The sequence below is a fragment of the Grus americana genome, chromosome 6 (genome assembly GCF_028858705.1).
Source record: "Grus americana isolate bGruAme1 chromosome 6, bGruAme1.mat, whole genome shotgun sequence".
In the NCBI taxonomy this organism is placed as follows: Eukaryota; Metazoa; Chordata; class Aves; order Gruiformes; family Gruidae; genus Grus; species Grus americana.
The window spans coordinates 7,944,595-7,966,403 of NC_072857.1; the positions used below are offsets into that span (position 1 = coordinate 7,944,595).

Sequence of the window (21,809 nt, forward strand, 5' to 3'; positions counted from 1 at the left end):
TCTTCTAGGTGTAGGCTTTCTTCTGGAAAGAAGCCATTTAACAAGAAAAACTTTTACAGGAGTTTGAGGTATCATATTGTTAACACAGAACTACCTTCATAAATATGCCATTTTTACATATAGCCTTAAGAACACTTGTTTCAGTGACAGAAACCGTAAACATGGACCAGTGATGTACATAAAATGATGAGGACTGCAAGGGTTTGCACTGGTAGATCTCCAGCTCTTTCCTGGTTCTGAAAAGCATTTAAGAGGAAGATTCTAACCTGCACATACAACAGGAATGTGGATTCCCCAGCCCACAGGATGGAATAAAAAGGGTCTCAAAACTAGGTTTGTCTTGCAAAGTTCTCCCCTCTCCCGTACCTTTCTGTCACCTGAGGATTTGGTATGTGAAGTCGATGAGACTTAATTTAGGCTTAAAGCTACGTGCTCTTACTATACTATGCTCCTACTTTTACGTTAATAAACCCTTGAATTTCGAGATGTGAAAAGGCAGCATTACTTACCATCTAGTAATTCTAGAGTAACGGAAGGATCTACATATTCCCACCAGTGTTTTCCATCAGTGGATACCGGAATCTCCCAGTTGGACCACTTGCAGGCCAAGTGAATGCACACACATGCTATCACTGTAGGCTTGTACTGAAGACAGAATGTAGTAAGGTGAAGACTGTTGCACAAATTTCGTAATGAGGAACCAAAGGAAATCAAACATGTAAAACAGAAAACCCAAACAAATCAACCATTAGCACAGAGAATAAGATAACTTGTCAAGCAACAGCAGTTAAACATTAGTTCACGGACCAATTTTTCTGATTAGGCTCATAAGATATGTTACTGCCTTAAGAAAACAGAGGACAGGGCATTTATCTGGTAGAAAAGTTTAATTTTCTTTTGCTACAAAAAGCACAGTGAACAGTAAAAACATTTACCAGTTATTCTACTGTACTTAAGTACTAAAAAGAAAGGAGTATAATATGGTCAGTTAAAATTCTACAGTAAAAGACATACAGCGGATTATGCAGTCTCTGAATGAGACAATTAGAAGAAGGTACCCAATAGTTCCTCAGAGGCCAAGTGAATTACTTGTGGACTTAGCTTTCACTAGGCCTGGCTTTAGATGTTTATTTTCCAGCTGGCAGCAGCACAAAGACATTGGCTCAGTTTCACTGGTTATCACAGCTCTTCTTAACAGCTGTATCAAATACAGAACTTCGCCCATCAAGGAACCACCAAGAACGACTTATGTGGAAGAATTCTAATAACCAGCAGATAATTCCTTAAAAACTATCTACACGTAATGTAATCCTATTAAATAAAGCTCGAAGTTGTTTTGCAAGAAGTAAATTGAAGTCATTGAGAAATCAAGACTAAAGTCCGCTCTCAAATTCCATCCTTCTACAGCAGGCTACATATACAGAATCCCCATTTGGAATCCTAGAACTTTAAACTTATGTAAATACTTAAATTTTAAAACTATATATTAAGATTAAAGAGCTGTTTCTAAAAAGGAAGAACATTGGACTACTAGTCTGTCTGAAAAGAAAAATCAGCTAGTTGAAAAGATCTTAGACCCGCTACAATTTTATAAGTTAAGATTGGATCAATATATTTAAAGTTAAGAGAAAACTGCCATTAACTACAAGTGGAAACTAAAAATAGTTTTGTACTTACCAAGATGCTCGAATTTCTAGGTTAAGTATAGCTCTTTGTAATCTTTAGCTGCTATTCAGGCTACCAGTTTTAGACTTATGCACTCACAATCGAGAAAATGTCATCAGAAAGCACCACTACACTTCTCATTGTGCATTTAACCCCTCTGTGCCATCAGGCCCTTGTACAATACACCGCACTGCAAACAGGAAGGTACCACCACTGTAGATGGCCCAGTCTCCTGTTGCAACAAGGGTAAGACACATGTAGGGGGCCCTGCAGTAAAGGAAGCTATAGTGTGCTACAACAGTGCAACAAAGAGGTTCAGGATAACAACCTGTTGGTAGCCATGAAATAGGATGTCTGTGCCAAATCCTTGCTTGCTGTAAGAAAAACAAAAACGGAGGGATTAAGTATATGCACAAACTTGTCAGGTTCACTCCAAAATTAAAGCAATTTTACTGTCACAAAGCACCACTTGGTATTTTCACAGACCTGATCTGAATTTAGCTAACTAGCCTTTAACATCATCTTCCCCCAGATATGGCAGAGGCAATTACATTCAGTAACTGGAGACGGACCAATCGTTCCAGTCACTGACCCTCCCACCACACAACCCACAGGACAGCTTCCCTTTGCTCATCCACCCCGCAAACGCCTCACACATGAGCGCACTCTCTTCTAGGAATACCTGCTTCCCCTCCCTCACTTCCAGTTGACCCCTAGTGTAACCTCGGACTGCAGTAAGGCAGTCAGTAAAAGCCAATTCATAGCACAGTGCAAGTTCTGCTCTCAGAGAGGAGCATGGCAGGACGGCTGGAGAACATCCCTCCCACCCCAGTACCTCCCCCAAAACAGTCACATCTCTCCCAGAGCCCTACAACACAGCAAGCTCCCAAGCCAGATGGTAAAAAAAATTAAACAAGTTTTCTGCTCCCTCTAATCGGGAGCACCGTACTCGTAACATTTTGTTCCACATCAGCAAAGCTTCAATAGGAAATGAACAATTTCATTTTAGCTACAGACAGGAAAAAAAGCCCCACACAAGACTGCAACGTGCCAGAAATGAAAAGCTAATGGCTTGGGCCGTTACAGCCATCTAGCACTGACCCCTACCAGTGAAACCCCAATGCTCCTCACTCAAGAAAGAGAACTTACTGTAACATGCATATAATGGAATAGCTGGGCACAATGGTTTTAACTGAAGATTGAATGCAGCCTTCATTGAATTCTTACTTTGACACTATCACTTGAAATCAGTGCTACCTGCAGAAAGCGTATTGTTGAATTTTATGTCAAAGGGAATATTGTTAAACTTTTATTTTAATAATAGTCTCTCCATAAAGTTTGAGAAAGACTGCAATAGCTTTTAAAATTTAATTTTTAAAAAGCATATTAAAAATATGATTTAACTCAACTTCTAATGATTGCCAAAGAGTATAAATCAGATTTGTCTTTATGCTACAGTGCCAGGGAGTGCTGTAATCCAAGAATGTAGAAGTAGCAAGGTAACAGGATCCATTCCTACACACAAATTCTACTAATCCATAATAATCAAAAGGTGAACTGACAGTGTGACAGCATTATACTATAATATTTAGTTTGCAAACTATAGTGGCAACTGCATGCCAGATAACCATGGAATTCAAACTTTTCCTCTCCCTCCCATTAAAAAAAGGTCAGGCAGTATTACAAAAAAACAGAAAAAGTGAAATGAAATTCTTAACAAATGAAAACACAGAATGATTGAATAAGACTGAAATTTATGTCATGCTCTTCATTTTTCAAAGTAATGTTTAAAGGACTTTCAATGATTTCTATATTCTGTAAAGTTATAACATGTTTGAATTAAGGGATCAGACCAAGAAGTATCTCTACTCTCCCTGAAATGTCCCTTTTGAACAAGGAAGAAAAGCAGATGCCAGAAAACTTCTGTTTAACATGAGCTTCAAAGTTGAGTAAATCAAAACACATACCTGGAAGAAAAGAATCACATCTTGAAACACACATTTTAGCCTCAATCAAAAATTAATGTGCTAAATAACTTACCTATACTACAAGCAGTATGACACTGTTTCAACTTATTTACAGCTAAATAATCATCTTGCCAAAACAATCAAGAAGTTTCAGCTCACAACTAAAGCCTATGGTAACACAAGGCACAACTGAACACAACTGTCCCAAACTCTTCTCTTACATTTAGGACAGCTTTGGTTTAGTAGATTCCATCACTAAAATTAAAACTAACAAATTCTTGTTCATATATTTTGGTGTGTTATTTCCTTTATAATAATGGAAAGCACATCTCCAAATTAAAATAATCTTGAAGCAGAGGTTAAAACAAGCCAGAGCTTCTCTGTTACAGCTCACAAGTCGCAAGACTGATGACTGTGACGCCAGTTATATTTTATCATTCAGGAATGATTTAAAACACCCACCCTGTCTCACTGCTGCAGAAGCAACCATAAGGCAGGGGATTACTAAAGTAGTAATAAGATTTTGAAACAGGACTTGCTGTCTGATACACCTTCCAAAAGGCTACTGTCTCCAAGAAATTCCCAACTGGAAACCAAAACACTTTTTACTGGGCACAACCAGTTCAACTGGTGCAATTCCAAGATATCCGAGTCTTTTCTTCAACATTAGGTTATCTTGGGTCTTGAGATAATCATGAAAATGTGGTTGCCAAGTCACCCTTAGGTGGGCAGTAGCTGTGCCCGGGACCCTGACACCATAGGTAAGCATTGCCCGGGAAGAGGAAGCTGCAGATAAGCCAGTCAACATCCAAAGAGAGGAAGCTTGCTGAAGTCCTTCTGGGCAAAAGGAAAAAAGCCACAGGCTCCGAGTGGAGCTATGCTGGTGGACACCTGCTGTATCTGGAAAGGGCTGGAGGAGGCCATGGTGTAGGCATTCAGGTCTGAGCAGTTCTGGTGGCTTTATGTTCTTGAAAGTATTTAAGCCTTGGGAACAGGCCTGTAAAAGCCTGAGGTGAAAGTTCAGAATGTGAAAACCGCCTGTAGCGGTGCAGGAGTACAGCTGGTGTTTAAGATCTTTCCGCACCACTTAGTATACTAAGATTTAAATTTTCCTCATCAGAATACCCTCCGAAAAAATAGATTCAGATTCATCTCCTCTTCCGCCGCCTTGTCTTTATCAGCCCAATTTAACCAATGGCAGCTGTGCACACAGATACTATAGTACGTTTGAAGAATGTGACAGTGCAATTTCCACAAAAGATTAGTAAGGATCATGGATGTTCAAGATACCTGATAACCTGTAGAGTAGCGAGAACAATCCTAGAAATCCTTGGGATCCATTCTTCAGTTCCACAAGAAGGTTGTGTACCAACACAGAAAGAGGAATGACTGAAGACTTCCCAAGATGGAGATGAGCATACAGATTCCTTCCCTTCAAGTTCCACCAGAAGCAGGCTGGGAACAGACTGATTTTGCACCAGAGCTTAAGAGGACCATGTCATGATTCCATGGTCTCGGCACTAGGGCAGTTTCACTGCTGATAGTTCATGCCAGTAAGGTAGTTTGACACCAGGAACAGGTTTTGGTGGTGTTTTTGTCTTTTTTTCTCCTTTTTCTTTTTTCTTGTCTTCTCTCTTCAGTTCTGGAACATACTTGGAATGACCACTGAAGCTTGCTGACAGGCCTTCACAGATCCATTGCCTCCAGATTTCTTAGAGGACCTGTGGGATCCTAAGGAATGATGGTCCTGTCTCCTCTTCTCAGTCTCTTGACACTGAGGAAGAATGGTGCAGAAAAAAGACTGAGCCTACACCATTTTCCTTGTCTACTATACTGACCAAACTGTAAAGACGGAACAATTTCATGAACCCATGAATCTTTGAAAACCAGAAGGAATAATTAGATACCTCATGCCTGAACATCCTAAGTCATTATGTATCCATTCAGTCACCTCTTACCTACAATGATCTGTAGTGTCTAACACTACTTTCAGAAAAGCTTTCAATCTTAGAGATGAAGAATTCAACTTTTTCTTTACTTGTATGTTGAAGCAATTACGTTTATTTGCACCCATTTTCACTTACTAGCTCAGCTTTGGCTTCCAGGAATTGATTCTGGTATGCCACTACAAGACTAGACGGTCTCCTGACAAAGGACTTTGCTGAATCATTTTGAGCATCATCATCAGAACCTGATTTTTTTTTCTTCATTGTTTTTAAGGGGCTAGCTTACAGATTAACACAGGTAACTGTGACAGCATAAGGCACGCTACCCTGGATGCAAGACAACAAAAAGTGATACAGAGAATCAGCCATCCTCTTAGCCACTTAATTTTTAAGTTTAGCCAGCAAAAGTTTGAGGGACCAGGGCATCTTCTCACCACATGGCGATTCAGTGCACACATGGTAAACCAAACCCTTAAGTACACTTGCATACCTCAGCTACCTTTGCTGTCTCTTTTGATGCTTAGTCAGCCACATTACATGCCTCCCTTCCTTCTCCCCCCAAACATACAGGTGAAGGTTTTAATCATAATAGTCTTGGATAAGTTAATCACCTCTAATAAAAAAAGGTATCTCTTTGCCTTCTGAAATAGTGCTTTTTGTCCAAGAAGTCACATCACCAGAACCGGATGAAGCGATCTTGCATTTAACTTCTCGGTCAATCCCTTTAGCACTAAAGGTTTAACACTGACAAGCCTTAGAAATATTCTGAAAGCTTTGGGACTTGATATTTAAGCATTGCATCTATTCAGTAAAACACCACACTGTCCAATGGACAAAGGTTAAGAAAGAAAGAGTGAACACTAAAATCATACCACTGCATCTTTGAAGATCTATCACTGTGTCAAAAACAAGACTAATGTTCCATGGCAATTATTCTCTACTTACCTGACTTGCATGCATGACTACAGATTTCACACTCAATGGTTTTAATTTATGGATTAGTTTGTTGTGGGGTGGGTTTTTCTTAGTTTTTGTTTTTAATACAGGGTACTCAAACCTTGTGTTCACAGCCTATACTGGCCCTAGGAGAGGCATATGCTGACAAGAATTCCATTTGCATACACACATACTAAGGAGCACACCTACTCCAGTGACTAAGTTTTCAAGCTTCAGATGTATTATATTCACTTTGTACCAGTCCTTGAGGTACATGGATTTTCAGCCCTCACTAAAGTCTTCAGATTTCAAGAACTGGTATAATTTTGGATTCTAAGTATCTTGTTAAACTGTGCTGACGTTAAATACTAGCTACAAAATGTCAAAATTAAAAAATAGCATGTACCTTCAATGTATGCTACAAAAATAGCATGCTTACACAGGAGAAAGCTGAACTGTCTTAGAGTGGTATCTACCCTTGACTAAAGGAAATAAAGTCTGTGTAGCAGTACATCTTTCTTGTAAGTTCGAGTCAAATACACTTGCTAACGTGGAAATCCTGATGCAGCTACAATTCTGCCTGCTACCCCTCCCCACAGCCCCAAACACTGAGCAGAAGCGCAGAGGCTCACACAAAACAGTGAAATATGTGCTCACGTTTATATTGACCAACAGCTAAGAAAATCCAAAGCAAAACCCTATAGACTGTTGAGACATTAGGCACAATTAGACATATGCACCGAGTCACAATCAAATCTGGACAGAAAGCAAAGAATCGTTATCTTATAGCAAGAATAGCAATAACGCTACTTTATATGCAAGTAAGTTGCACACAGCACCAGTCATACTCAGAACCAAACTCTGAAGACACTACACCAGTATGCTACTTTAAAATGAGGAAGGAGAGAGACTTTTCCCTCAAAGAACAACTTTAATTCTAGAATTACTACAAACAGATCTATTGAACATGATTAAGTTGCACTGAACTCTCCTGTATTTTACAGAGAAAAAACCCAAAATTCTGAAGCATTTAACTTTGCATTTTTCAGTGCAACAACAGCTAATGACTAAAGATTAACAACCATGGTCTAATCATTTCCAAACACGTTTTAATTAAGGGACATAATTAAAGTGAAAAGCTTATTTTAAGTGCTTTTTCAACTGACCCCTAATTTTTTCATCCTCCATCTTATGAGAAGATTTTTTTTTTCCTGTTTTAAAGCTCCAAAGGAAACCAATTTAAGAATTAAAGAAGGTGTGCCAAAATTCAACATGAAAGATTAAAGAACAAAACAGGTTTCTAGCTACAGTCACATTAATCAGCTGCACACAAATTAGAGGATATGACTGTTTAACAAAAGGTTTAGGGTTTTGTGCTACCATCCAAAACAAATAAGTATACCCTGCTCCAGAAAAAGAACTAGTTCCATCTTAAAGTATTTACATGAGAGAGTACACCTGCTATACGCTCTCTTTATCCCTCAGTTCATTACCTAAAAAGATTTGCTAAGCAAAAAGCTAGCATTAGCCACCAACCAATATGCAGACTAAACTTTACTTGGTAAAACTACTTTAGAGTGCAAACAATCAACCCAGCACAATACTAAGTAGTTGGCTATATCAGTTTTCAACTACTAACTGCTTCTGTCATTTAAGAAAACATGGAATAGACATTATTAAAATCAAAGCTAATAAGCAAAAAAATTACGAAGGACAGAAAACCGGACTCCTTATCAGATTCTAAAGGTTAAGATCGAGCTTTTAGTAATTAGTTTTAAACAAACTCGATAACATAGTTGATAAAGATCATATTAGACAAATAACATCACCTTCAAATTTTACTAGAAAGGTAAAAAAGGACTTACAGAAGCGGTTAAAAGTCACTGACCTCTCACTAATTGCGTACATTTCACAACATCTGTGTGCGGATGTTCAATGGTAATCTCAAAACCTGAAGAGTTAAGAGTACATTTTAGAACTATACACTTCCATCTGTTAAATAAAAAACTAAACCCCCTTCCTTTCCCCACAGACCTAAAATGCTTGCTAAACCTTTACACTAAAGATCAAGTAACACTGTTTAACTGCCTTTTATTATGCACTTTTTCATACATTTGAATGGTAGATGGTATAGCCATTTCAAGATCAATTAGTAAAACATTTCTTCAGTAATCTCAAGTCCTAAATATATATATCTACTTGGGAATTTAATGTATTTTTAAAGTTGAACATATCTGAACAGTTTCTGGTACATTAGTAACTCAGTAAAGCTATACTACAGATACACTGAAATACTCGTGTGTGCATGCACATTTTAATCATTGATTTCTGGAACTTAAACTAAGTCAATTTGTAGGTCAGTGACTTAAACCTTTGTTTATGATACTAACTTAAGAATTAGGTCACTACTGTTAAGCTTTTTTTTTTTTTAAACAATATACTCAAAGTGGTATTTAAGAATATGTAAGTCAGTGTTCTCAGGCCTGCTAGCTATAATTGTCTCTGTTACTTTACAGTCAGAAGAGTTTATCAGAACATTCCACTTCAAATTTTAGAATCACCTGAATCCATTAAATGGTTACACTATGACTTGTGACGTTCAGAGGTAGTAACCCCTGCTCAATTATATAATGTTCTTCTACTGAAAGGCAAAACCGGGAAGAGCGTTTGGGCTAAAGCTCTTCCCAATCGCTTCAGAACACACACACAGCTAACCTAGTATAACATGTTACCTTAGATGAAGAAATATCAACATAGTTACTACTTTGGAGTAAAATCTGTTTGGAAGGATACACATTTCTACGCCATCAAACTGTCAGAAACATCTATTTCACAAGTATAGATATGACATTTTTCTCCAGAGAACACAATAGAACTGCTAATATGAAACTAAATTCACAGGTCAAAAATTCTATACAAAAATAGTACAATTCTAGTGTACCAATAACACATCAAAAATCCAGTTACTTGGGCCCCATTACTCCTTCACAGTAAGCTGGCTGCACAGGAGATATTTAGAAAGACGTACCTAAAGTTTGAAGCATTATTGTTTCAAGTATAACCAGCTCTTGGGCTTGCTGAAGGTATGCCTGAAACAAATAAGCAAACAGGTCAAGACGTAGCTATCTATTGCCTCAACATTTCAATCACACACTTCCAATTTGAATACTGGTACTAGCAACACAAGTTAAGACCACTTAAGTTAGAACTGACAACTCGGGACACCTCATTGTAGTAATACTTTCTTCTTCCAGTATAAGTGTTAGTGCAAATTCAGTTAGACCAGCCTAACCATCTTTCACAGTAAGCTTTACTTAGTCTGGATCTCATATAATCTATTACAGTAAAGCATTTTGGGGAGAAGGGAGGGGAATGCTATAAGAGTTATGAAGGCTTGCCAGTGCAAATCAGCTCAAATCTCTCTAGGCAGGTATTCCATTTCACAAGTACTTTAAATTACAGTTGGAGATACTCAGTTGGCCTGTGTTAAGCTAGCTTAAGCTTGTGGGCTCAAACACACACACGTATATATATATACACCTCAATGTCATTCCAAGAACTGGGAGCATAACAAAGGTGCTCAAACAGTTTCATACGTCAGCTGAGGTCCTGCAGGGTATAACTAGCTCAGCCTGACCTTCAAGCAGAACAACTCCAGTGCGTTTCCACCATACTTCCTCCTGTGTTTGGTTTCAGGAAGACTCATCTCAGGAAAGAAAAAACGTGAACTATGAAGTAAGTGGAAGCTGTACAAACTTTGGCAAATGAAAGGAAGACAAATGTATAGCAGAGGCAGCAGGTGACAACTGCTTTAAAACAGAATGTAGACAATGGTGCCTCTGCTTGAGAAAGACAAACACAGTGTTGTGAACTCCTCTGTGCAAACTATGTAACTTATGGAACCACACATGAAGCCTCCTATTTAACATCTAGTCTTCTACTATACATGTAGGAGTCTTAAAAATAATGCAAGTTCAAGATGGAGCAATCTCTTCAAGTTTCATAACACAAGTATTTGAGTCTTTAATAAGTTATATTAAGTAATACAAAAGTCTTAAATGGGGTAAAACCAAAAGTTTTTTCCTAGTTTGCAGACAGCAATAATCCAGTCAAGACAATGTAACACATCATTAGATGACGTGTCATATGATTATCTTTAAAACCATGACTTCCACCTACATCACTCTTTGTATCCAGTTGTGGCTCTTGAGGATGAAGACAGGCATGTGCTACTTTAATAACATGTTCAAGTTTCCGTGGCTGTTCTTCCACTTTTGCAGCCAAAAACAATGCTGTAGGAGATATTATCTGAAGAAGAAAAACATATATGTATTTTTTTAACTTTCTACAAGTAGGACTTGAATTTTTATGGAGACTTTAAACCGGTAATTAGAAAAGGTTTAAGAAGTTGGATTTGTGATTCTTTTTTTAAAAACAGTTCTGAAATCATGCAAGGCAACAAAAATAACTAGTCATATTTTATGTTATAACTGATGTAATCCTCTCAGCAGCATAGGGAAGGAGTAATAAATGCATTTGTAAGATGTCTGAGGTCAAACTAATTCTAGTACGACATAAAAAGAATAGATTTGGTCTAGAAGATTTAGTCACACTAGAACAGGCTGTTTCAAGTTAAATATACTTCATGAGAAAGTTCATCCAATTTCTTGTATAGTGGTGAGCCATTACACCATCTTCTCGGTAAAAGTCAAACCAGCCAATCACAAGTTCTGCTAGCATTTGACTCCAAAAAAGCAAGAAACTTAGCAGAGACCTTTAAGGAAAAGAGCTTGTTATACAAACATAGGTTGTGTAAGTAAAAGCTTACTCTTCGAAACTTTAATACATACCCAGCAGTATCTGGTGAACAAAACACAAGGATTCACAAAACAGCAGTTACATCAAATGTTAGTAAAGACTACAACTTACGTTTAAAGATGACATTTTTTATAACACTTTAGGCGTCATAAGCTGGCAGCAAAGCACCCATTCACAGTTCAGTACCACCTAGGAGTTAGCTATGAAGTAGAGTTTTGATGCCTAGTTATCAGATAGAATGACTGACATATCTACACACAGAACAGGGCTAACCATAAATGACTTTGAGGAATCAGGGTCCTCTTCGTATGCAATGTTGGCCATGTTAAACAAATTAAAATGACAGCAGAAATCTTCCAGACAACATCAGCAGATTAAACTGGTTAAAATCAAACCAGTATAAAGCTTTTATTCAGACTGAAGTAGCTGCTTGTCCAGTGTTATTAATGCATGGTACAAGCAGTGCGGGTATTGGATTTCTCATTCAATGCCCAAGTAGATTTAGACTGAATGAACTGAAAGGCAGCCATAGTTTCCCCTAAAGTGAGGAGGTTTTTTGGTTAGTACGTAGCCCTTTCCTATGCCAAAATAAAACATTTGGTATGAAAATTCACCATATAGTAAAAACTGCAACAAACTAATTAGAATTGAACATTTAAGTGATTACCCATTACATTTCAGGAACTTTCAAACATATTGAAGGAGTACTTTTTGCCTCCTTAAATCACTTTGAAATGTCCACTTGGATCTTAAGTAAAACTTTTAAGTTGGCAGACTTGAGGAAAACTGACACTATGGGAAGGTGATACCCTTCGATGCATAGAAGTGTGCCATGAAGATATCTAGTATCTAAAAAAACCCAAGCCACCCAAAACAAGCCATAAGGAGCAAGTTCTTCCACAGCAAAGACAAAAGAACTGCTTTCTTTTTAAGAAGCTTGTAACTTAAGCCTTACAAATGAATGAAATAGAAACCTGGAGTCAGATGTGGCTGAACAAGGCCATATCACCACTGTCATTTAAGACTACTGATGATTTTTGAGAAGTTCCTATTGACATTACTTGAAGTACTGATCTGAAATCCTGGAAGAAATTCCCTTTGCTAGGAACATACTACCTGAAATATGTCTCAGTTATCCCCAAGTACCTACATTCACACTTCCCAGTTTTTCTAGCTTTGTGTACAAGTTCAATTCAAATATATGCTAACACACAGTCTCTTTCTACACAGTTTTGGGGTATAGTTACACACGCATGCAATTTTCACAATTTACCTTTCTGAAAAATCAATTTCCAACAATTACGATGACTGAAAATATTTACATTTCACAGAGACATTCTTTGAACCAAGTCACCAATAACTGCACAATTAAATTATCAGAAAATTCTCACTATTATTCTACTTTTGACTGCACTAAAGTTTTACTTAATTCCAAAAAAGCCCCTTCTTCATCAGGCTGCCTTCAGGATATTTTCCAGTTTACTGAACAGATCAGTTCTGGCCAAGAAGTCTCCACACAATTCCTGACCTCCAAGACCTCACATAAAACACAGTTCTGGAGGATGATTTAAGTCAAACTGATTAACTGGCACTTAACTCTGGTTCATCTGAAATCTATGTACACCCCAATTATCTGTTTCCTTAAAAAAAGAAGTATTGGCTTCTGGCCAAAGAATTTCAGGTCTTTGTCTCAGTTCTCATTTCCAGATTAGAGTAGGTCAGTATTTTTGTCTCCCTTGGTATTTACTCAGGAAAATACACATCCTAGAAAAAAATCACAGACTTGGCATGCATACATTCTTCAGTGAAGATGACACACCCTGCTAAACATATAACTGGCAAAGTTACTCAAATGCTTTCATTCATTTCCAATTCTCAAAAATGACAGAATTAGAACAAAAAAAGCAAAATTAAAGATACAGACTTAACAAAGCTGTAAGCTTCCTATAAACATCTTCATTTGACATAAAACAAATGAAATAGTTATCTACCACACACCCAAAATATTATTTAAGACTTTGAGAAATATGTCCAGAAGAACACACATGATTTATGAAATTAAATCCCATTTTTATACTAGCTAAGAGCCTCAGAAACCAAATCCCACTGAAATAGAAAAACCAAAACATGAGAGCCTTATTAGGACAGTCTAAGAGCATTATACAGCAAGTTTTATTGGTAAATGTGGTACAACTCTTGTTTTTCACTTAACAAGTACAAGACATTGTAAAAACAGTGTTGCTACAACAAAGGCATTTGGAATGATCTCAGAATACATGCACATAGTTTCCCGAGAACTCCTTCTCCCTTTTAATGCCACTATTAGTATGTTTTTAGACTTGATACACATTAGCCTAAGACATTAAGTTGTCCCAGTCTATGACAGAGGTTTTTCAAGTGCAAACACAGTTGCAACATTTTTTTAAATATAACCAGGAGCTCACGTTGCATAAAAACAGCAAATATGTTAAATTGCAAGATTAAAAATGAACTGAAGCGTCCAAAATAGCCTCACTAAGCTTGGCACATATTATGGAAGTTTTTAGAACTTTGCACAACTGTAGTCAATTGTTTAATACTGCAATTTGGACAGGGCATGAGAGACAGGAAGGGAATACAGAGGGATGGGAAACAAAAAAAACCATCCACACAACTCGCCTACCTTGCACTTAAGAGAAAAAATTCTTCCTGCAGCCTTGTGTAGGCACTTTACTAAGTTCCACTGCATGTCACACAAAAAAACCCTTGACATCATCAAGTATATTTTCAACTGGTTGTTTGGTATTCAACATGGCATTTCTAAGGATTGTATTTTAAAACATAGCTGCCATTTGGATGCCTTACCTCTCATTGCCAGCATACCAAGGATTTTTCTCCCTTCTCTGTTCTTCCAATCACAGTGTACTGAAGAATAACCCTCTAAAAGAGGTATTTGCTATATAACAATATCAAACACACTAAGTACTACAGAAACAGTATTTCCAGAAGAATTTCAATTTTCAAGATATTTTAAAGGGTAAAAGTCAGGATAGTATTTGCTATAAAAAGCCAGCAAGCTCACTCCCCACCCCAATATTAGCACTGGCTAACTTCATATTCAACAAACCAAAGTTACTATGCCCATGGTCAACAGTAATGTAGAAAGAATAATTTGTACTACTGCTAAGGAGATTCATAGTAGCTTCTGAAACTCCACTTGCATGGCTAGGGAAAATTAGTAGCCAGGGCACCCAATTCTGCTTACCAGAATTGGTAAAGCAAATTTCCACCCTATTACGGGGACACAGCCGCCTCACAAGGTCTTAACCTACTTTGATTGCAATGTCAAAGCCCCAACACATTCTTCGTTGAAACTAATTGTATGTACTTTGTAGATAATCCATAGCAATTCAAAAGTGACTTGCTAGCCCACAGTAACTTCACAAAAATAAGGATATTTGGTCATTAGGGTAGTAAATGTAATACATTCAAAATGAACCAAGACTACATCAAATGGTATGTGCCACCCCTATGGCTCTACCAATTGAAGATACTGTTGGGAATTCTGTTCCCTACTCACAGCTGACTCCAAGTCTTGAAAGCCTGTAAAATTGTTTAGCAGTAACTTATATTGAAGAAAAAAAAAAGAATTAAGACAACAGATACTCAGTAAATGAGCATCCACTAGAAGACCTGTTTATTAAAAATTAAGTGCATGCGACATATGTAAGACATGTATTTGTATAACCCAGCAATTATATGATGATAAACATGCAGGTGTTTATACTTGACTAAAACCATTAACCTACCAATAAAGCAAGAAAACAAAGGCTACATTTTTTCAGTTGAGGATCATAAGGCATTCTGACTAATGGACATTTAATTTTCTAACCCTAGCCTTCAGATTCCTTCTTGCCATGCATAAGCATCACTACATGCACACAAAGAAATACTAGAGATATACTCCATACACTGTAGAAAATTCCAGCTAGGCCTTAGCTTCAAGTCTGCCAGTATCTTACTATTTAATTTCTAAGGTTTCTTCTAGGAGTGGATGAGTATCATTACATTTTTTAGCTTGCCAAGTACTCTGGAGATTTGATATTAAGTATTTATTACAGTCCCTGGCTTTTGATTTCTCTGCAGAGAACCTGCCAGATGGTTTGGGAGTATTTTCAGAGTGACTCACATTCACTTTGAGACCACCCCCTTTACCCTATAGGAAAATAAGTAAGAAAATGCACTTGCCCATCAGTACAAACACAAAGCTGCTGACCGGCCTTGCCGACCTCATTAAGAACTACAGAAAGTAATTCAGCAGGAATCAATATCACTGAATGCTAGCTTGCAGTGCACTTGCCTTTAACTTTTATTTTAATACTATTACCTGAGAATTAATTTAACAATACACTCTCCCCCCATAATAGTTGCAGTTTCCATGGCATTCAGCCCTTACATAGCTTACTTGTGAATTTTAAGATTCATAAATATAACTTACGGCGTACTTTTCATAACAAGGGCACTACATATCCCAGTACTGCTGTGCTTCTAGTTCCAAGTAACCTGCATTTTCCAGTGCCCAGTGAAAACCCAAACACAGCAGCTAAAGCTTCTTGCTACCTAAATCTATCCTAGATTACCAGATGATAGTACAAACAGTAATCTAGCAGGTGATGTATAGAACACAAGACCCAACTACAGCAGCTCTACACAGAGTGACCTCTCCATTCCAAGCAGCTCTGCCTAGTTGATCAAGTCCACAGTCACAGAAGACTTCAGATGCCTCACCAGCTCCTCTTCCACTGCCTCCTGCTACATGGGCAGGTACATGGAGGGGAGAAAGATGGAACAAGCGTCTTCTCCTGATATATTACAGAAACACTTTAAAAGGGCATATTTACCACAAAGCTCGCTGGAACTTGATTCTCATGTGTGCTATTCTTACTCTAAAACTAGAAAGCTGTTTTAGGAAAGTAGATTTTGATATGTATATCCATTCAATACATAATTCTCTGTCACTACATAAACAAAAGCTACATTATATATTTCTTCCAGTTGGAGTGTTGCAGGCTTATGCACACTTCACTCTGGTTGTACTTAAACACAGGTTTTATTACATAAAGACGTGTTTTGGTAATCAGCTTGCTGCAAGTTCGAGTTTACCTCAAGTTTTGCACAAAAATAAATACACTTCTGAAATGTACCTACAAACTCCTAAGTATTTCTTGCCAAATAAGATGTCCATTTGCTCAACCAACAATGACAAACAAATTCACACCAGACAAAAGAGTTGGCTAACACTGTAACCCACTGTGTACCTGCCCAAATTTCAGACAGGGCAAGGTTTGCAAGATTCTACCCCTTGGCAGACCAAGGTCTGCTCTGGTCTAGACCATAACATCTGTCACAGTCTCAATCTGTTTATTTTATCACAAAAAGCCACGATCTGAGAAAACTCATCCTCACCATTTAGTGATATATTATTACCACCATTATTAACTATTCTTGCAAAGTTAGTATAAAATATTGATGAAAAGTAATTTAACACAACAATACCTAGAATATTATATTATTGTTTTTCTAACTATTGCATCCAATACTGGACATAAAGGCTTCAAATTTTCAGGCTGGAATCTCAAGTTCCATTCCTCTTAGAAAAATCACTCAATTACAGAGAGTATTTTTTACAGAAGAATTCATTTCTTCCTAACATATTCTGTATTCAGATTCAGCATACTCAGTTCATCAGCTGAAACAAGAGTGACAGCATTTTCTCATCAGACATAAAGATTTTTCTTGTCTAATATGACTTATCATCAAGCTGCTTAAGACTAGACTAGTTTAATTAATTTACACTGTTTTCTAGGAACAGATACATAATCCATATGGATACACACATAACCATATTATAATTGTCAGACACACCATGCTAACACTGCCACTGACTACGTTAAGAAAAATGTGTGTTCCTACACATCAGCCTTTCAAACTACAGCACATAAGCACTAGCCAGATTCGAAACATCTAAATGCATTCTTCACACATGCAAAATGTGTTTGCTGATGGTGCCTATTTTTATATTTTGATGGCAGATGATAAAATCTAATTGCCAGTAGTTTAAAAAAAAAAATCAAAGCTGAAAAGAAATATCATTATTGCTTCTAAACCACTGATAAGAAACTAGAAACAGGCCAAACTTCACAATCCAGCCAAGGAATATAACACTTGTCAGTTAGACTACCACAATTATGAGCATATTATTACCACAGATAAAATCACACTTACATTTCGATTAAATTTTGTGAAGGAGTGATGCATATAAAACCTGTGCATGTAAACAATCGCAGTATTTATTGTAAGCTGAGATCTGGAAAATTCAATTAAGGAAACGCTACATACTAAGAAAATTGTTTACAAGAACTGAAAGTGATGTGCTTTCCACATCAATCATTGCTTTCAGCATACTGTCTTCAGCTGAAAATTAATTAAGGACGTGACGCTTCAGAACTTAACCGATATTAACACGTACTTAACCGATATCGACACGTATGTTTCCCATCTGCTTCGCGGACAATGTGGAGATGCCTACACCAGGCTAGCCACATCGCATCCACTGAATGAAAACTCCTCAATGGGCGACATACGCTGAAATACTGTCGCAAGTGCTTTTGTTTTGTTCTCAAACAACTATTTCAGGAGGGGATTTGAGGTTTCAGTCTTCCCCTGCTCTCTTTCTTCAAAATCAAATTCATGAATGGGTAACGAGGAGATGCCCGCTTCAAGGAAAACGAGCCTGCAGGAAACTGGGATCTACTTTAAAGGGTCTAAACCGGCAGCCAGCGACACAAAGGTGGCTAAAGGGCTAGGTCGGAGACCTGAGGTGTCTCTACCCCCCGCCCGAGAGCCCGCGACCCGTGCCTCTCTCGCACGCCGACAAAGGAAGCGAAGCGGGGGGCTCCGGGAGGCTCCTCCTCCCATTCTGTGCCTCAAGGCCACAGCTCCATCCCACCAGAGCGCCGTTCAGGGGCTGCCGAAGAAGCGGGAAGAGTCCCGGGGAGGGGTCTCACACAGGGGGGAAGAAGGCGCTCCCGCCGCCCCGCCACAGCCGGTAGGTAACGGCGCCGCCCGCCCTGGCTCCTCGCGTCCCTCAGCGCGCCCCGCGGCCCCCTCCCTCCCGCCCGGCCCCGCTCGGATACACGTTGAGGCGCTGGCCCATATCTTGAATGAGGTTGGCCGCCTGCTGCCGGTACGAGAGCTCCTTGTCGGCCTCCACGCCGCTGCGCCGCGAGGGCGTGTTCTCCAGCTGCTCGCGGCTGAAGAACCAGCGCGACGCCGTCGAGGAGCCGCCGCCGCCCCGCGCCGAGGAGCCCGCGCCTGAGCCCACCGCCGCCATGACACTTCCTCCTCCTCCCCCTCCCTCCGCCGCCCCGCCCGCCGGCGGCAGCGCCGCACCCGGCCCCTCCCCCCCGCTCTCCATAGCGACTCTCGCGAGAACTGGCGGCCCGGCGCGCGGCCGGCCTCCCGCCTATGCGCTCTGAACCATAGAGTCTCGCGGCAGCGCAGCCAGAGCGGCCGCGTGGGGGGGAGAGTCACGTGATCTGCGAGGCGCCGGCGGGCGGCCATAGCTCCCACGACACGTGACGCGAGGAGTAACAGCAGCACCGGCCCCTAAAGAGACTCTGACGACCGGAAGTGACAGCACAGGGCCCTCTCTTCATTGGCTGGCAGCCGGCGCTGATTGGCTGCGGCGCGGTGGGCCGGGCCGGGCCGGGCCGGTGACGTCGCGTGGATAAGCCCTTCCGTCGCGCGCGGCAGCCTCGTTCTGTGAGCTGGTCTCGCGGCGCCCCCTCAGAGGGATGGGAGCTCCCGCCTGGGCTGCGGGGGGCGGAGGGGAGAAGACGTCAGAAGCCCTGTGCTTCGGAAAGTACTGGCAAACCGTGGCGGTCTCAGCTGCGAGGGGAGATGCCCTCCAACTGCCCTGAGCGCAGTGGCGCGGCGGGGGGTGCAGCCGTGCCTCCTCCTGAGGCTTTAAACGCACCAGGCTTCTCCCGGGGCTTGGCTTGACTCGGGTTATCTCATGGTAATAAATGAGCAATGTGGTTTAGAGCCGTTGAATGTTTGCGTGGGTTCCTAAAGATTAAACCCCAGTATCTTTTTGGAAGAAGTGACTGGCAAGTTGTGGTTTTGTATGTCCCAGCTTTCTGCAGTGGCCTTCTGCAGAACCGGAGCAGGTGTGGGGAGCAGGCCTAGTCACCCTCCACGGTACTGCCTCGGTGGTTGTTCTGTCTTCCTGGACTGTTGCCATTCAGTTGAGACCATTGGCGAGTCGAGGTAAATAGCCTCTTGGTGCTCTCAAAAAATCCTTGTTTCGGCCAAGACTTGTAGATCATTTCAACCTCAGTTATTTCAAGTGATCCTATGTATTGCCTCACCGATGTGCCATGCACTATGCAGAAAGCATGATCCTCCCACGCTCAGCTGCCTTTTGCATTGCCGCAGGTTTCAAATCAGTTGCATGGGGACACCACAATAAAGAAACATTTGTCTTAAGGGCTAAAATGTTTGGAAATCCTTATTGATTGTTATGTTGGAAAGAGAAAAGCGGTGGGAATAGAGGCTGTAGGGAGAAGGTGGAAAGGTCTTTAATATATTTAAGTCACTATAATCATTCACCAAGAAAAATGTCAGGATTGGGAGGGGCACGCTGTGCAATACGGAGCAAACACTGAGGCAAAGCGTTCCTCTCTGATGTGCAGGAACACTTAAGAATCGCACAGAAATTCCAGCACCTCAGGTACGCTGAGTATGATAATCACACCTATGTAAGCGATAACTTTCTGCAGGTAGTATTTCTCAGGAGTTCAGTGCTGAAAAGGCAGAATTAAAGGTGTCCAGTGATACCTTGTGTCCTTCTAGGCTGATAGCTGCAGTGAGCCAGTTATTCTCCAATACACAGAGAAGATGCGTCTGGTTATGTTGTATTGAATGTGAACTTGTCAAAACCTCTCCCACACTACACTTACCTACCTTTAAGAATAAAGATCAATTGCTAAATTTTTCACCTACTGCCTACTTCACCCTCGAATAACACCACGGTACTGAACGTTACTTTTACACGTGTATCATTAAACCTTCTGACACATTCCCAATTGAACCTGGGTGCCCAAGTACTGACACAGCCTAGCTGTAAGGGGCTGGAAAGAAACTTCGGTCTCTTAACATATTTGGGTGAAGAAATGCAGCCTTCTATCTTCCCTTCAGGAAAACAGAGTCCTCCTAAATTTCCTTACATCTCAAGCACAGTCTACTCAGCAACTTCATTTAAATCTACTTTAACACCCGCTGTAACGCAGCTTGTGGAAAGTTCTCACTGGGCACTCACACAGGACAGAGAAAACTTAAGTGCTTTACATAGTCAGTTACTGATTTTCAGCAGTAGCTTGAGATTACTGGATTTGGGTTCAAAGGGCACAAAGAGCTACTTGTCTTTACTTAAAAGTTCTGATCATCATGGATGAAAATGACCTCCAAGCATTCTTTTCATGTTTTAGCATATGCCACTAGCACTCTACAGCGGTTTTGTTCACCTAGAATTAGTTCTTTTACAACTTTCAGTACAAATTTTCTACAAGCAGTTACAATTTTATAACTGGGCCCAACAGAACACTACTGAAATATACAGATATATAATGCAGCCCAGACAGACACGCATTACCTGCCTGATCTTCCCAATTGTAAATCATCTTGAAGATGTTGCATGTGCAGAGGAAATTTACCTACAAAGACTTGTAATTAGGGGCTGATCTTTGCCTTCATATTTTTGTGCCTTTAACAATCTTACAGTGCAATGTTTGACCTCATTGTTTAAATCATTGTGTAAAACTCATGGAGTTTGGGTGTGCAACTTACATTTTTTTATCCCTTCAGTAATTGGTGGAAGAGTATTAAGAATGTTCTTATCTGACTGTAATTAGAATTTTATATTAGCTTTGTTAATGAGAAAAAAGGAAGATGTAGGGAAGATTATATATATCCCTGTCTTAAAAATCTTAACACATCAAGAGTAAGTAGAATATCATTAAATAATGACAGTGCATAATGAATATAATTTATGCAGGGTATGCACATTAATTAATTGCCATGCAGAGTGCTGCAGTCACCCATTCAGTCACAGGTTAAGGTAATTAAATACTGCTCCTGCTATTGGAGAGGTTCCAGACTGTGGTCCCCAAAGATATAACATTGCATTCTAACTTACCAGGTTTCATTCATTTAAAAAATTGAAGAATTAATAAAATTAAAATGTATTGGAGGAATCACAATGGATTTTCCTCTTAAATCCATTTATACACCTGTGAAAATCAAATATGCTGAAGGAAAAGAATATTATATGAGAATGAAGTTGCCTTTCTTCTACTTTGAGATTTAATTAAAAAAATCTGGCTGAAAAACTGTGCATTTCAGTGGCTCAGTACTTGCATGTAAATATTTAAATAAT

General features: G+C 39.6%; 1 protein-coding gene across 11 annotated transcripts in view; it reads right to left on the reverse strand.

Moving 5' to 3' along the window:
• Nucleotides 1-18,898, reverse strand: part of CCNT2 (cyclin T2) — a 24,796-nt gene extending 5,898 nt beyond the window's left edge. Inside the window, exons 1-7 of one of the 11 annotated variants that reach the window (XM_054829739.1) lie at nt 18,508-18,898; nt 17,597-17,678; nt 10,694-10,822; nt 9,543-9,603; nt 8,403-8,465; nt 1,994-2,039; nt 510-673 (exon numbers count right to left, since the gene is read on the reverse strand). In XM_054829739.1, the coding sequence (XP_054685714.1) occupies nt 510-673; nt 1,994-2,039; nt 8,403-8,465; nt 9,543-9,603; nt 10,694-10,822; nt 17,597-17,678; nt 18,508-18,788 (826 nt within the window). In that variant the 5' untranslated portion in view covers nt 18,789-18,898. The other 10 variants (XM_054829740.1, XM_054829741.1, XR_008577611.1 and 7 more) reach the window with 10 other exon arrangements.
• Between the last annotated feature and the right edge of the window lie 2,911 nt (nt 18,899-21,809).